Source organism: Pelmatolapia mariae, linkage group LG2 (genome assembly GCF_036321145.2).
Source record: "Pelmatolapia mariae isolate MD_Pm_ZW linkage group LG2, Pm_UMD_F_2, whole genome shotgun sequence".
Taxonomy (NCBI): domain Eukaryota; kingdom Metazoa; phylum Chordata; class Actinopteri; order Cichliformes; family Cichlidae; genus Pelmatolapia; species Pelmatolapia mariae.
The window spans coordinates 2456754-2474899 of NC_086228.1; the positions used below are offsets into that span (position 1 = coordinate 2456754).

Genomic DNA, 18146 nt, shown 5'->3' on the forward strand with positions numbered 1-18146 from the left:
ACGTTCAACAGCTATTCTCTTTCTTCCTCCTCCTTTTTTTTTTTTTTTACAATTTACTCTTGCAAGCATCACCATGCACCAGCTCTGGCATTACCACGTGCTGTCTGCTCTCAGGAGCCACTTTGCTGAGGGTACAGAGAGCAGGTAGCAGCAGCGTTAGAGACGAGGTTTAAGGCTGGTTAGCGGCCCAGTGCACACAACTGTTGCTCAGCTCACTGCTTCAGTATACAGCCAGAGGGGGAGCTCCTCTCCTGTGCCCTGATTAGAATGCTCTCTCTCTCTCTCACACACACACACACACACACACACACACACACACACACACACACACACACACACACACACACACACACACACACACACACACACACACACACACACAGAACCACACTTGAAATGGTTGCAAAAAATATATATACAGACATGTAAGAACTTGGGCCTACAGAAGTGAACAGAGATGACGCATACACTCACACACAGACATATTCACATAAGCACGCACACGCACACATACGCACACACACACACACACACTGGCTGCCTGTGTAGCCAGAAGATCAGGCGGGACTTAAGAGCTCCTCCGGCACCAAAATTACAGGGTACCTCTAAATCCTCCCAGCAGAGAGCACTATGGGATGGCGCAGGGTGGGGGAGGATGAGGAGGAGGGGGTGGGTGGGGTGCTGCGGGGGTGTGAGAGAGGGAGGTGAAGTGGAGAGGTGTGTGTGCGTGCACATGTGCGGTGTTCAGGGAAGGGATGGAAAGAGGAGTGCGTGCAGGGGTGCGAGGAGGGGCGGGAGACGAAGCTGGAGATTCCGAAGAGTGTGCGAGCTGGAGAGGGGTGAGATTTGATCTGTCTGAAGTGTGCGTGTGTAGGGGTTTGCAGGATGGGTGTGCGTGCATATGCCGGTGAGGGAATATGGAAGGAGGTGATGAAGTGAGGAGTTGAGAAGGAGGAGGAGGAGGCAGGCTCCGTTTGGAGAGAAGAAGTGGGAGGTGATCTCTCTGTGAAGTAAAGGAAGCATATGTGTGCTGGACTGTGTGCATCTGAATATTTGTGTTCATTACTGTGTGTGTGTGTGTGTGTGTGTGTGTGTGTGTGTGTGTGTGTGTGTGTGTGTGTGTGTGTGTGTGTGTGTGTGTGTGTGTGTGTGTTTCGGCCAGCTTGCTTCTCTCTCACTCACACTCAACATTTCTCTTACACTCTCCCCTAAGTATTCAGTTGTGTGTGTTTTTTGGCTCGTGCAACTGGGTCCATTTGAGTAAACTGTGTGAGTGTGCGCATACATTTATGTACATTGGAGCTCACATTTGTAAAAATGTGTACAGATGTCACTGGGAATATAAATGACTTTTGCAACTTTTTTATTGAGTGTGTGTTTTATGTGTAGGTGTGTGGTCCTAGATTATCAAGCCAGAGGTTGGGCATTATGAACTTCCCAGCCAGCCCTACAGAGTTAGTGCTTCAAGACTACTTATGACAGCTTTTAACCTCTGCAGAGGACCTGTCAGCGGCTCCCAAAGTGTCTGTGTGTGTGTCTATCTGTGGAATGTGTGCGTCTCTACAAGACTCCACAGCCTGCAGTCACAGAGAGCTTCTGCATCATTTAGCTGCGGGTGTCTGCATGTCACCTCTACACTGGATCCGGTGGGGCAGAGTTTTTACACCACTGCACTTTCCACTCTTCATTTCCCAGCTCAGCATGCTACAAAACCCCTGTGCTCCCACACAGCACCAAACTTCCCCTCGTGTCCGCACACACACTTGCACGAAGATAGAGGACGACACTGTCTCGTGTGCGATCACAAAGAGTCTGCACGCACACACATACACACCGCACACCTACACGCAAACAAACAAAAAGTAGGCACGCGGCGCGGGGCCGTCTGTCGGATCAGTAGGAGATAAAGGATGCAGAATAACAGGAGGACCTTGGGGAGCAGGGCAAGTCATCTGTCTCAAACACGAACAGACTGAGCGCGCTCCAACATGACATGATGTAGACAGACTCGTCTTAGAGCACATCACATCCTGAACCTCTCTCTCTCTCTCGCACCCCACCCAGCACGAGTGCACGCAGACACATCCACGGCGCACAAATTTGCAAACACACAGGGAAAACAAACGCGGCCTGCTCAAAATGTGCAAGCATGCTTCCGAGCCCGAGCCCACACAATCTGACAGGTGCACACCGAGGGAGTGCAGAATTCTGAATGCAATCGATTGTCACAATAAAACTGTGCAACCCGAAGGAAGGCGAGGCTTAAAGCTCCTAATACTATAAGCTGTTGCATACACTATTAAAGTTATGAGAAGCAACGACGGCGCCAACAGCATTCAATATAAATTTAATAAACCACGCTGACAGCTAAAGTTAAAGCCTACCCACAGCTCCCAATGCTCCCAATATGGGGCATTTTTTAGATATTGGCTATTTCAACTTTTACCAGTTATTTTAGCTATAATATATTCTGTTGTGTGGAGAAGTTGCCAGTAGCCCACACAACCCTCCCTAATGACAGAGTAGCTAATTGGCAGTAATGGCTCTTTTCACCGATATCATCGAGCTGCAGCCACAGAAAACCTCAGCAGTTTAACACTAATCATTTGCAGAGAAACAACTGGGGGAAAAAAAGCCTGAAGTAGTGGCCTGGAGTAACTCTCTTTGCCTTAGATGACCAGCATCTATAAATGTGTAATTACAAAGGCTTAACCATTTGATAAACAGACAGTAGTGACTGTTATTTTTCTTTGTTTGCTGTTGTTCCTCGTCAATAAGGTATGTTTGTTTTTTCCTAGGTACAGCCTTAGTGGGCGCACACACATACACATTGTTCACCTGTTAGTTTAGTGTATTCAAGGGTGCTACACGAGCCACGGGTGACACACACACACCTACACAGACACACACACACAAACACACCGTTGCCTCTGAACTCCCCCAGCAGACAGCGCATCATTTGACTAATAGCAGCTGAAATGTTGCGTGTTCAGAGAAATAAGTAGAGGGGAAACTAGGTCAGAGAGAGAGAAAGGAAAAAAACTGGCATTTCACCTTCCTATTGGTCCGAGCTAAAGGTTAGCAGGGATGCTGCACATGCTGGGACGCACACGTGTGCGCACACACGAGCTCTCTAAAGCTAAAGGTTAATATGGTTCACATAGGAGTTGCTGAGTTAGTGTTTATCTCGGTCTTAACCATTATGTCTGTGTGCACAGGGCTTGATTGCACGCCTGTGTGTGCAGCTAACAATGAGCACGAGTTTCATCCCTGTTAAAGACAGAAGCCAGTTCTGTATTTGCTGTCCCGTTAATCCCGCCAGAGACTCGGTTTGCTTTCTATCACTGTCATCTTCCAAATGTCCATTAATCCACATTAACAATCTGTCAACATGACTTCTAACCGCGTATTTCAGTTCATATCTTCATCCGACTGATAACATCCTCACTAACTTCTAAAAAACCTTTTTTTCGCAGCATGAATGATCACTTCAGGTTGAAATAATAATAAAATTTAAAAAAACAAAAAAAACAACCTCCCTTCAACATTGTTGCAATTTCATTTGGTCATGTTCACTCTGGGAAGTTATGCACAAAGAAATGGAGCATAATATTCAATTTTCATTCTCTATTAACTGTCATTTTATACAGGGGGGGAGCTGGGGAGATGCCAAGAAAGATGGCAGGCAAAATAGACAAGTATCTGTTGAGAATATTAAGAGTAACTGCCCTGAAATGAGCGCCTCACATGAAATGTGTCAAAAATCGTAAAGGCGGCGATAAATCAGAAAGTACAATTCAATACACGGGATGAATAACATATACCAACAGGGGATCTTCAGAGGAGAAGAAGTGGTTTGATGTGTGAATTATGTCCACTACTAAGCCACGCATTCAGACTTTTATTTATTTTATGTTGCGTATTAAGTATTCATGTTATGACCGTTAGCCCGTTTTGAGGAATTAAACTAGCAAATGAACATTTGGTTTTGTGAGGCATTTAATTAAAGCCCAGTTTTGGGACAGATACCATTATCCATAAGAAAAAAAACAACTGGGCATAACGTTTCCTTTACAAAAGTCAGAAAAATGCCATTTCTGCATTAATGGAAAAGAACGGCTGTTTCTTATCCCACACTGTGACCATAATGAGGGAACCACTGGTCTGAAGATATTCAGCTTTTCTCAAGTTTTGTCCTTACTGTTGACATGAGAGCTGATTACTTCACAGGCTGCGAAGGACAAGGTCTAACTGCGGTTTTATATGCCATAACTGTGAGGGACACCTTTTCCCTATGCCTCAAGTAGAAGAAAACTCTTTCCATAGCACGCTGCTGCCTTCTCTGCACAAATGTTAAATGCATGAGGAGCACATTTTTATTTGAATGCACTAAAAACTGTTTTTCTCCAAAGCAAATGCATTAACAATGCTCTTGCTGAACGCTGAATCCATAAATTGTTTTTGCAAAGCAAAACTGCAGCAATCTGGCCTCATTCTTATTGTACTGTCGGGGGGGGGGGGGTGTACAACACTGATTATCCTATTATTTCTCTCATGAAAATGCCTTTGTATTTAGCTTAGCCTACTATAAATCCCAGTAGTTATGTCCTTAAAAACATCCCGCAGCATCCACATTAGTGGGTGGTAGTGCTATTGTGAGGTTACACATGTGTAATCAGGAGGCAGATGTACAAACAAGGTCCCCCAGTAAGCTCGATCCTCAGCAGGATGCTCATTGAAGTTTTTTTTTTTTTTCCTCCGTCTTGCTTCATTTGCACTGCTAATCACACGAGGTGAACCGTGGTTCACCCGCTAAATCCCGACGGATGATAAACCTGATCCTCTCTGTCTTTTCTCCGGCCTCTGTGGTCGTCTACAAAGGCCGATATGGGACTCTGGACTCCAGAAAGGAGTCGCCCTCCTCGATCCACCTCTGAGGGCGCACAAGCCACAAATCAGCCCACGCTGCCTGATAAAAGAACCGCTGGGATGGATCGGAATGTGGTGGGAGATAGCAGTGGCATGTCAAAGGCCGCGAGGGTCCAAAAAAACTTAGACTAGCTCTAGGAGCCGTCTTTGAGTGACCTTGCCCCGAGAGAAACCAGAGGTGAAGCAATGGAACACGTCGACGAACTCGACGTTCACTCACGCTGACGTGTACAAAATGTTTGTAATGCATTTACATTTTTAAGTGTGCGAGGCTCTCGTGTGTCTGTGCGGCTCTCTTATACCATATCCATTCATCCTCCCCCGAGAGAGGAGCTTCATTTTCGCTGACCTTTTCAATACGGCCTCCAGAGGAGAGTTATGACAGCTGAGCGAGCCCGGTGTTTCTCGGCACAATAACACACATCAAAGATGGAGAAACCAACAAACAAACAAACAATAATTCCTACTGCAGGCCCTGCGTTTCCCCTCTCAAACAGGCGATGCAAAACAAACCAAATGAGGCAATCTAAGTGAGAAGGAACCGTACCGGTGGAGGGGGAGGATGCAGAGTCCAGGCACTGACCCAGGTGAGAAAACTGCCTTCAGGCTAATGATGCTGCTTGTATAATAATCAGGTGTGAGCAACATCAAAAGAGAAAGATTCAGCTAAACGTGGATTAATTGTTACAAGATGTCAGAAAGCAGCTTCCATCAAAAAGCTGAGAGATATTACTCAATTAACGACAAAAACACCCCCCCCCCCCCCCCCCCCCCCCCCACCCCCCGAAAAAGAGATCCTGCAATAATCAGCGATTGGAGCTTTTTCTCGCTCAGTAACTAATTGATGATGTGTTGCAGCGATGGAGAGATTATAATGTAAAGGCAGTGCGATAGAGGGCAGAGAGAGAGATGTCAGTGAAAGAGACAGAGGGTGTACTTGTGATGGAGGACAGAGCCGACGTCGGTCCATCTGTTGTCCACAAAAACAAAATCTGCAAAAAGCAGAACAAAGACAGACAGCGAGAGAGGACAGTGCACAGGTGTGTGGGCGTGCACGTGTCCCTGCGATCGTACACGTGTGTGTGTGTGTGCCTGTGTGTGTGAATTTTTGCACATTAACGTGTGAGCCTGTGTGCCTGGGCCCCGGGGGAATCTCCTGTACCTGCTAACATGGAGGCGACTGAGCAAAGCTGACTGCAGCTAACATGCAGTCTAAAACGCACACGGCCAAACCTGAGACACGTGGTGGCACATGGGCAGATGGATTTTATATATACATATATATATATATATATATATATATATATATATATATATATATATATATATATATATATATATATATATATATATATATACACACATAGTTTTTTTTTTCTTTTCTAGATATATAGTAATATTAAAATGGGTGTGGGGTGTATAATGGAGCTGATGTGAAAAGTGCCAGGGCTCCAAGCAAGGCTCCAAAACCGCAGTGAGGCTTCTCGAGCATTGAGGCCAGGCTTGCAACACAAGAAGCAGGGAAAGAAACACGCTTTTTCCTCCCTTTCCCCCCGTTAACCACCCAAATCAGAAAAGCACAGCAGACCACAGAGAAAATGCTGCTGATTACATCCTAATATGCACAAACGCAAGCAGTTGACACGCGTATACAAACATGCACAAACACACACACTGATTACATCCTCTCTTTCTCCTCTCTCCTCATCCTTGGTATCGTTTACACGGTAAAGACGGCGCTGATCGAGGACCAGTGTTTTTTTGGCACAGGCCAGCAAAAGAGCTCAGGAGCTTAACCTCTAGTCCGATGAGCGGAGAGAGACTGAGGCTCAGGATCCCCCCCACCGCCCCACCGCCTTGGTGCCCCCAAGCACAAATAAACAGCTACAACACAGACAGACACACACAAAAATGTCTAGCTTACTCGAAACAATTTCCTGAAGAATCTGTCACTGTGCAAGAGGGATGGGAGAGGGTGGAGGGGTGATCTAAGGAGGAGAGAAAATAGGTGGAACAGCAAAGGCGGATGGAGAGGTAGATTAAGTTGCACGGAAGGGGGTTGGAGGGGGGGGGGAAGACGAACAGAAAAGAGACGGAGAGAAATTGGACCCATGGGTTTGGGAAAAAAAAACATGTACGAAATCATCGAGTCGCTGCGAGAGGCGGCGCGAGCCTGAACTCAAAACGCAACACATATTCATTTGAAGACACGTTTCTTTTCGGCATCCATCCATCCAACCAACCGTCGTGGCACCCGTGCACAAGCTCCCAACAGCGTGCACGCTTTTCACCCGTGGGACAGCTGACTGAGAATATCTCGTGCTGAGCTACAGCACAATGCATACAGCAGCTTCTATTAGGCAAGCAAATCTGTGGAGAGGGAGAGAGATGGAGGACGGATGTGTGCGAGCAGATTGTGTTTTTGTGCAAGCATCTATTTGCATGCTAGTGTGAGCTTATGAGTATATATATATTTGAATTTGCTTATGTGGCTTTGTGCTTATTTATGCCTGTGTGTTGGGCGCGCATGCATGCACACACACACACACACACAAACGCACACGCCTCTTGTGTGTTTGTCTGCTCCTGTTACTGTGTTTGTGTGCCTGTGGTCGTGCTGGAATGGAACACGGACATTTTGCCGCTGAGCTGAATTCACAGAAACGGGTTTGGTCCTGGCCTGCAGAGCAGTATTTAGACTCTGTATTTATGCGTTGGACAACCACAGCAATCTCTATCACCGCCTTGTGATTCATGTTTGTTTGCTTTGCTCTGTGTTGATTCGATTCCATCAAGAAGTTGCCCCCCTCCCCTTCTATCTCGTTCCCCTAAAACTCTTCCCACAGAAATGTTCACGCCATACCCGGTCAGAGTTTCATCAGCCACCCCTCATCGGAGCTGACCAAGCACGCAGTGGGTTTCCATAGCGAGGATGCGACATTAAAACTAACAGCCTCTATAATTATACATCCATATTTCTCCGATGAGTTTGTGTAAACAAGTCCGGGCTCCAGCTCGGGGGAGGCGGACTTCTTGGCAGGCCCTGGCTGAGGGTGCCACTGAATGGCTGTCGGAAAACAAAGCCATTTCAGAGTGTGCCTTGGAAAAGACAAACCGCTGTTCTAGGGATGGTGGAGAGGCAGAGCGAGCTCCATCTGACAGACACAGAGCTGTGATTTGAGCTCAGTTATTGGCCAGAGAAGAAAGACACTGAGAATATGTGTTGTTGGCAACGCAGAGGGCAAACAACCTCAGACAATCTCTGATGGAAAGGAAAATATGCATTTCCAGAGTGTTTTAGATTACGGGCCTTCATTGTTTTATCCCATGTTTCTGCGTGCGTGTTTTTTTTTAAAGCGATACGCCATTGTCCAGTATAATTTGCCTTATGGACATTGACGTTCGTCTTTCCATGTCCTACATTTACTTTTCCTAATCATCGCGGACTCCAAAAATGCAGCTACCCAGCAGTCTTAATATGCCTCCCCTTCTTTTTGCCTGAAGCTATTTTAGGGGTTGTAAAAACCACAGAGGTAGTTTCAGCATAGAGGATGAAATTAAAACAAGCCCAGGAAGCCACGTTTGACAACTGAAAATCGCTCCTGGAGAAATAGTAATTCGACAAATGAGTTTGTGCTAGATGAGAGGGTTGGAAAAAAAAACTAAAACAAAAAAAAAAAATCAACAGTGTTGTTGCTTCTGAGTCAGCTCTGCGGTCTCTCGTGGCCTCTGTGCTGAGAGGAGATCTAAGATAGCGGTTAACAAAAACGACTTGAACAGACTTCCCACAGCACCTGCAAATGCACACACACACACACACACACAAAACTTTGAAACGTGAGAGCAGAGGACGGATGGTTTAAGGGGTGGAAACGAGGAATGACATCGCAGGAAAGAGCAGAGCGCGAGGCCTCGCATCCGTGCAGGATAAAAATATTCTAATAAGATAAGCGCGGAGCACAGCCGAGGAGGGATGAGTGTCTGCGTTTGGGGGATGCACGGAGAGGACTAATTGAGATGAATACATGAATATATCAGCTTCATCTAGCAGCAACGGGTTCAGTCGTAACCAATGGTTACCATTCACTTGTACAGTCACATGAGCAGCCCCCCCCCCCCAACAACCCTTCAATACCCCCCACCCCCACCCCGACTCTAAACAAACTCCTCTGTAATAAACGAAAGGCAATAACCAGCGACAATCATGCTGTGCCTGCTAACCCTCTCTGAATGAAATATCCAAAGGAGAGCTAGCAGAGGCAGCCCGGATAGATTTGCAAAGCAAGCAGAAAGTCATATATTACACTGGCACTCTAATAAACACTGGGCTATGTTCACTCACGGGGGGAGGGTGGTGGTGGTGGGGGTTAAATCTCCTTAGTCCAGGCCATGATGCTTCACCGGTGATAACCTGACCTGTTAGCGGGGTTTACTTTTGAAAATGGAATCCTTTAAAGCTTACTGATTAGCCGCTTTAACCTGTAATCAGTAACATCAATGAAAGTTATTTAGTCAATCAACAACTATTACTCTCTACGATCAATACTCAATAACTTAAAACACACACTGAACTTAATCATGTATGATTAAATTTAAGGGTTACTCGAGGCATCTTTTGTTTTTTGCTTCTTTTACAAATGCTATTTATAACTTTTGAATCAAAAGGATGTTAAAACTGCTTCATTAATATTGCTTTTAGAGTCTTTTATGCTTTTAAACTGTAACATTTTACAAAACAGGACAGACAGAAATGTTTGCCAACAATAAAAATTATTATTTCAGTGCCTGTCAGAGATTTGGGGGGTTTTTTCCTTCAATGTCCACAATCTGATAAATATGCAATGAAACAATACAGCCTTTGTTCTCTACTTATAATAAGTATGTAGGAGAGGCCATAATTGATGCAAAAGGAAAATCCTACACGGAGCCTCTTGCTTGTAATTAAAATATTTCAGTGTGATTTTTACAGAGGGAGGCTACCAGATGTTAACAGTTATCATTTCTTAACAAAAAAATTCATTTAATTGCCAGTTAAGAAATGTGCGAGTTATTTGCATCTCTATAATCTGACAATCAAAATGCCTTTGTGTAGTTTAAATGCTCCGCTGACAACTGCAGCTGCCTTGTTTCTGAGTGCCTGTGATTTGATTATGGTAATTTTATGTTAACTCTAAAAGATGACATTTAACACTTTTTTTCTAATCAGATTACTGTTATTGCGCTACATCATAATCGAGCTATACGCCCCACTAGTGTTGATGTATATTTATTCGGCTGTGTACGTGCCTTTGCATTTGTATGCGTGTTTCCAGCTTCCCCAAGTCGTGAACCTTGCATTTGTGCATGCGAGGTATGATAGAGTTTATGTCCTTGCAAAATGTGGGGCAAGGGAGGATCTCGTGATCTTCTGCAGCCGAGCCCGGGGTTTCAACCTCAACCTCCAACAACTCCAAGGCCAAAAAAAAAAATTCTTATATATGCGAATGTTATCCAGGAGGAAGATGACTGCTATAGGTGGTGGTTGGATGGAGGGGTATTATGTGTGGGCTGAAGCAAAAAAATAAATAATAGAGATGCTTATATAGAGGAGAGTCCACATCAAAAAGCATACTATGAGGCGTGAGCACCACAGAAATGAAAAAAAAAATCATCTCAGTGTGTCAAATGCAGTTTGTCAGATGTATTCTCGGGCAGTGATTTTCAAATACTGGATAAGCACCCATCTTTAAGTGTTTCGGGAGATAAATACGGCTCTTTCGTGACTGACTTATTCTCAGACGACAACAACAGTCTCTTTCTGTTTCCAGAACAAACAATCAGAAGGCGTTCCGACAGATTTATGTGGAAAGTCAAAGAAATAAAATCAGCTTCACTGTTTGCTGTGAGCAGACATAATGTTTTTGGGCTTTTTTTTCCTCCTTTTTGGTTGTTCCCCCCCTCTCCCCCTTCCTGCCTACTTTCTCTCTTTCAGTGGGGCATATCTTGTGGAGGTGAGACAATGTGTGCTCCACTGCGGCAGCATTCTGGTGGGGAAGTCTGTGCGTGTCAGGGTCCATGATGGTACACTGTGATGGAGAGTGACAGCTGTCGGGAGGCATCAGGCTTACCCTGCCCCGCTACACGGGAAACCGAGGGGAGAGGAGAAGTGCACCACGATAGGTTGCCTCCGTCTCCTGCCTCGTGGCCTTTTTTCCCTTATATCTAGCAGAGCTTTACCGGCCCGGCTAACCACTGCAAACGTCTAACCAAGCAGTCACGCTACATTATCTCAATGAGGAGCGAATGGGAGAGAAAATGAAGGGACTATTTTTTTTTGGCTCCTGCTAGGTGACATATAAAGAGTGCCTGTGTATATATTTGTACAGGCGTGTATGCTTGTCCTCCCTCTCTCTCTTACCGCTCTGTTGCTCATTTTCCCCATTATATTTTCTTTTCCTTTAAAAGCCTCCTGTCTAAAATCACCTCTCTCCTGCCTCTAACCCCTAAACGCGCCGCAGTCATTTTGCTCACAAACAGCTCGTTCGAAATCCACGTGTTTAGACAACGCAATGAAATATAACCAGTTTGTCCGCTTTTACACCTGGATGGGGGGTGGGAATGTGTAGGTTTATATGTGTGTGTGTGTATGTGTGTGTACATAGCTGGCATGGGGGAACTGAAGGTCTGGGATTAAGATCAGTGCAGGGTTATCATTACTGACCCCCCTGCTGTGCTTCCGTGACCCCTTGGCCATGAATTTTGACCTTTAAACCCACCACGACTCCTGTAAGAGCGGGGCTGGGATGAGTGGACGGGATCCCCTGTGGTGATCACCAGAGTCAACACACACACGCTCACCATTTGGTGCTTACTTTACCCCAAACCTTTTGTTGCTTATTCTGCCCCACGGAAAGAGACGAGGTAAAGGATGGGAGTGGGGGTGTGCGAATGATAAAGGGGCTTACAGAGCCACGGAGTCAGACTGGAGGTCGGGTGTGGACAAGAAAAAGACTGCCAGTAGATTGAGTGGAATGTCCACTCCCCTGTGCGTCTTCTTCTGATCTCAAACGGTGTCTTTCACGTCTGACCGTTAATCAGAGCAGATAAGCCAGGTCATTATACACAGAGCAGATTTACACCGCTCTGCCGGCTGACCGGACCACATTCCCACAGAGTCACTGGGATAACCTACTCACATCTTCTAGGCAGGGATAAGCTTGCCTAAGGGGGCCTCAACACACACACACACACACACACACACACACACACACACACACACACACACACACACACACACAGTGCACTGCTGCACAGGTAAAGCAGGCGGTGCGTTCAATGCAGGTGCTTATTCTCTCTTCTCTTGCTCCCTCAAGGAAATGCACACATAACACACACACACACACATATGCGCCAGCCACGCATGGCCATTATCTAAATGATAGATGAAGTGTGTCACGGTGTATGCACAGGCTGCGGTGGAATAAATAAAACAAGCTTTTCCTGTTGCAAAGGACAACAACATTACCATAATACCAAGACAAATACTACATCCGATTACTGCTGACGCGAAAACGTTACAGTATATGAGCCTAATAATGATCCACCATCAGGCTGGATTCTGCACGACCAGACTCCCCCGTGAAGGATTTACAACTGCTTCTGTGAGAAAACACTATGGAGAGAGTGTTAAGTGCTCCTAATGCTTACATAAAAAAACACACATCAGCAGGAATGCTGTTACGGAGCAGAGACACAAGAGAACGTTGCAGAAAAGCTCATTCGAGCTAAAGTAAAGCTGATGTTCGCTCAAACCGCAGTCAAGATGCACGGAGATGCGTGTGCCATTAATAAAGTTCGCTCAAATATTTATGAAGTAATCGGGAGACAATATGCGGAGAAGCTCTGCGAACAGCTGGTTAGCAAAACTTTGAGGAAGACGCCCAAAAATAAAAATAAAAAATGCCCAAGGTGTTATCTGCAAGACATGTGGGCGTAATAAAGCTCAAAGAAATATTTCTGAAAGTCCACGAGATGCGTTGCAACAGCAGCCCACCCCTCTCTAAAAACATCCCTTGATAACATCACAAGCTTCATGCTTCTCTGCATCCCCGTTTGTGAGGGGGAGTTCGCAAGTATCGATTGAACCGCTACAGATGAAAAGAGAAACATATGTGCGATTTAATTTGTGTGTGTGGAGAGTGTGAAAAAAACAGAAGCCACTTGTGAGACTAAAATCTACACATCTGAACTTTGGAGATGTTTTATACCCAAAGTTACATTTTATACAGTTAAACCATGCAAGGAAGACTTATGTTCTTATTTGGGAAAAATGTAACATAAGGAGATTAATCGTGTTTTGTGAATATTTGGAAATATAAAAAAAGTTAATTATGTGTTGGATAAAACACTGTTATGTATCACGCCTCATTAGAGGAGACTGGTACTGGGTCCATGTTTTCCTAGCAGCCCGGGAAGCCTGCAGTAATTTCTCATTGTGCCAGTCATCCTCTGGCATACGGCAGCTTGTTGCATGAGTTTAGACAGTGTGTTTCTAATGTCAGAGTCATCTCTAATGGTTTCCGAATAAATCACAGATGCAATGAAGACTTCGACTGACTGTTTTCTGAGACAAGATCAAGCAAAACTCGACGTCTAATTTTAGAAATGTTTTAAAGTCAGACAACTTAAAAAAAATAAATACAAACAGAAGATAAAATTAGAGCCTAAGTAAGCAAAACAAGGCCTTATTTTCCTTTATTAGCTCAGTATGTTATCATGTGCAGAATCCCATTAAAAAGACAAAAACAGCAAGTGTTTCATCTTTTTGCAGATTGAAATCATTAGCTCCTTCCCCGATAAAGACGACATTTGATGACGTTCTGAAACCTCAGTGTATATCAGTAAAGACGTGGTGGTGGTGCAACTTCTGATGCACATCTGTGCTGATTCCTGCTTATGACAGAAACAGCTCAGTTCAGATAAGAGCTTCAAGAGTTCCTCCTAGTCGACTTTCAGGCTGCACAGCATTAAAGAGTGGTTCTAAACAAACATAATATACAGTAAAAATGCATGTTGTCTTTCGACTTTCCTGAATAAAACAAATTAACGTTATTTTTTTGATACGCTCATGCACGATCTGCCTCTGCAGCTCGGCTGGCTTATCAACAGTTAAAAGTTGTCAGGTGAGATTTACTGTTACCACCAAGCCAAAACTAACAATGAATGTCTGCTGCAGTCTTATCAGAGTGCATTTAAGTGTGAATCATATGCTTTATGTTTTTTTTAGATCGCACTAGTGATAGAACTCCTCCCAACGTCAGCCAGAAACTAAGGCTGTTGAAGACATGATAATCCTTGTGTTGAAGGACGGCAAAAGGACACTGAGAGAACAGTGAGTTAATAAGACATATACAAACCAACCGCCCCTACACTTTAAACTGTTTGCAATGAAGTAAAGTACCCGAGATAAAACCCCTGTTTTTGTTTCTCTTTGAAGGCTTTGGGAGTTTAAACTGGAGGATTTTGATGAAAATGTTGCCAAGCCTCTCCTCATGCTGGCAAGGCTAGAAACCAAAAGAGGACCTATAATAGTTGCTTTAAATTCGTAATGATTTTATCTTCTAAATGTGTCAAAACTGCACTTTATATCTGGTTTTTCAGGTGTGAGTTTTTCAGGTAAATACAAATAATAAATGAGGGACGCTGAGTTTCAAGGCCAGATGCTCCACAGTCTGAGTCCAACCTCTAAATTTTCAGCAAGCTATATTTGATGCACAATTACTAACAGCTTCAATTCTGATGACTCGAACCTACGGACATCCTAAAATCCCAAAACATGGCATAAGATGTATTAAGAGAGAAGCAGGAGGAGGCGGCCGACCGGTACTGGTATCTTCCAGGGTCTCGGCTCCTGTTATTGAGGATTATCAGGACAACTACTCCTATTCCATCAGGTTTAAAATGGTCCTGTCCATTTTGAAATTGCATGCGGCACGTTTCAGCCCAAGATCCCAAAAGTCAGACTTGTTTCTAAATCACCCCCTGTCAAACATCAACCTTTTTCGAAGGTTCGGAGTAACAGGATTGAGGTTTTCTACATTCTCCAGGAGAAAGACCTCAAACCCACCAAAGAACCAGACACTGCTGTGCTTCTGGATTTTCCGGCTCCGCTGACCCCACCTGTTAAACCACTGGTCATTACTTCAGTGCTGAATTACTCAACCAGACACTTGGGTGAAGCAGATTTGCACAGCCAAGTTTAGAGATAGACGCGGTCCCATCAGTTTTTTTCCCCCTGCTGAGCCTCAATCCTTAAAGGAAAATATAGTAAGTAAAGGAGCAATCCAACCACGAGAACTCCTTCCAGCTCTTACACCCATTGCTAACCCTGAGGTAATTACTACGGCATCAAATTACACGAGCAGGAATCTGTGTGAAAGGCAGCAACCGCCACCCAGTACAGTGACAGGCTCTTCTATGTCAACACCACCAGTTCCTTTGACACCCTCTACTAAAAGTCCTTGGTTTACTCATACACAGACAAGTGAGGTTACAAATTAAAAGATCTATCTTAAAGCCTACCAGAGAGCAAGACTCTGCTATTGTTCCAGCGTCACTGCAAAAATAGTTACCTATAATAAGGAAGCAGCAATAAATTATTTTGACAGTGTCTAAAAAATATGTGTAAGGGAAAGTTTGCACAATCTACAATCTTTAATTTTTTAGTAAGTAAATTTAACACTACACAAGCATTAATATTAAAGAAAATATGGTAAAAGTACACATTAGATGGAAGGGCAAAAAAACTCTAATTCTACAAGTTTGTACTTTCTTAATAATTTTCCAGAAAATTTCCCAAAAATAGCTTTACAGTTTTACTTTACTTTTGGCACTAATTACAGAGAAAATACACGTTTCCGTAAAAGAAAAGCTACATTTAAGCCCAAACTGTTCACTATTTATTTATCTTTGCAAACTGAAGTCTCCATATATGTTCAGCTGCCTCTCTGTGACAAATCTGGCATTATCGCACGCCCATCTGTCTGAAACGTTTCGCTCTGGTGATGAAAAGGTTCGCTCGAGTTAGTGGAAGCGATAAAATAAGAGTGCAACAAATACACTGTATTTTTGCATTTCCATCACGTAGAAAAAAAGAAAAAATTGCACTTTTTTTATTTTTATTTTTTTAGAAAATGGAATGAAATATTACCTCATATTATTATAATATAATTGCATTCTAATTATTTATGTTGTGTTAAATTAACCTTTATTTAACTTCAATCAGCAGTGGTTAAATACTCTAATAATATGCACACAAATGCACATATGTAAAGTAAATATACACACATACATGTTATAAAAGATTGAGGTCCAACATAATAAACTTCAAAGCTAAACAAACTAAAAACAGTGTATTAAGTAACTGTCACAGTCATCTCAGACCAAACAAGGGCAGTAATGTTCAGGCTTAAAAAGATTTCCAAAAGATTTGAAGCCTTTTCTTCTGTATGAGCTTGAGGAAAAGCTAGAATAAATAAGTCAACAGCTTCCCGTGCTTTTTTAGACAGCTGGCGGTCAGTAAAACTGAAACAGACAAGTGTTTATTTTATTACTGACGTTTTAGCAAAAAAGCAATATTTAAACCTAAAACACTGCATCTAGTGGGAACTGCAATATAGCTGCTTTTACCGTGGTGCTGTTCTCTGTAAAACAGCAGTTTGAAAGAATAAAGTAGAATCAGGCTGAAAACTTTAAGTGAAATATCGAAACAGTGCCTGAGCGCAGAAGTAAATAGCAGCAGTAAATCTACTCGGTGACTTTAGACGACTGCAGAAAATTCTATTTTTCCCACCACAAAAATGTAAAAAATAAAAAACCCAACATTCAGCAGTCAGTCAAGGTTGCCACTTTAAGGTCCCGTAATGATATGGAACATTTCCATCCTAAACACCTAATACCGGTCTCTGCTCTCTAGCTGCTGCTGTGGTGCTGCTGCAGCGGCTATTAAAATGCAGTTTTCCTAGGAAACTCCCAGGTGTGACTGTGTGTAACTGAGTGTGAAGCAGAGATTATTACTCAGATCGTTCAGTCGGGCCTCTGCGGTTAAATGAAGGTTAAAAAGCTAAATATCAACAATAAATCATCTTTCACGACAAACTTACAGGTGATGTAGTAGTTGACGTTCCTCTTGAACTCCAAGCCCATGTAGTTGGGGCTGAACTCCTGGAATTTGATGGTGAACTTGATGTCCTTCTCGGGTTTGTTACAGTTGACCAGGACGTTAGGATCGAGGACTGTACTGCAGCTCTCCGCCTGCTCCCTCTTCACCAGATACAACTTGTAGTATTCGTAGTCTCTCCCTTGGTCCGCTTTGGGACAGATGATATCCAGCTTGTCCCCGATGTCGGGGTAAATCACCAGGCCTTTTCCAGCCACAAACCTGAGAGTGGGGAGGGGGCGAGAAAAAGAAAAGAAATTGTTACAAACACATAAAAAACTAAGTCTGGAAAAGCAGCCGCATAATTCAGCAACAGTTTATACAGCCTTAATACTTTGAGCTGTCGGAGTTATGGGTTTAGATTTGTCTGGCATGGCCTTTTAGGCAGAGCGCAGTTAATTTAGCCCCGCAAAAACACTACATGTAGCAGCTTGACATTGTTCAGCATTAGTGTGTTTCACACAAATCCCCTTAAGTTCCTTCTCATACTTGGATATGAATCAAAGCATACCAAAAGTTTGCGAGAAGGGAAACAAGATGGCCTGACACAAAATGGCCGCCACAGAAACGGCCGTACGGGTGGGATTACATCACATTTTTGAAAAAAAGCTTCTTCATAATTTCAGATTTTTCGAGTTTTGGATAATACCAGCCCGTCGGCGTGGTATTCACACGGCATCTACTTCAGTAGCCTGCATCTCTGGAGGAAAACATTGTACCAGGGGTCTGCCGGGAGCTTACAGCTTCCCGGTTCATCTTCCCCTCTGCCGTGATCATCTACTGAAGGATTAAGATAATCCATCTGGCCTTACTGTACCTCTCCACCTCGCTCTCTGCTGCCAACTCAATCAGATCAGCTCTTGTTCTCCTTTATTCACTAAAGGTGGGGAACAGGAGGAGACCCAGTGTGTGTTTGTCTGTAAGTGTGTGTGAAGAGAGGAGGCGGAGGGGACACGCCAAGTACTAAGCAGTGTGTTTGGGCAGTGGTGTGTATGTTTATGCACGCCTGCCTGTGTGTGTG

At 43.9% G+C, this 18146-nt stretch overlaps 1 protein-coding gene across 1 annotated transcript in view; it reads right to left on the minus strand.

Moving 5' to 3' along the window:
- Positions 1 to 18146, minus strand: part of efnb1 (ephrin-B1) — a 58029-nt gene that overhangs the window by 15839 nt on the left and 24044 nt on the right. The window contains exon 2 of the mRNA XM_063490091.1: positions 17070 to 17347. Coding sequence (XP_063346161.1) covers positions 17070 to 17347 — 278 coding nt within the window. The remainder of the gene's footprint in view (positions 1 to 17069; positions 17348 to 18146) is intronic.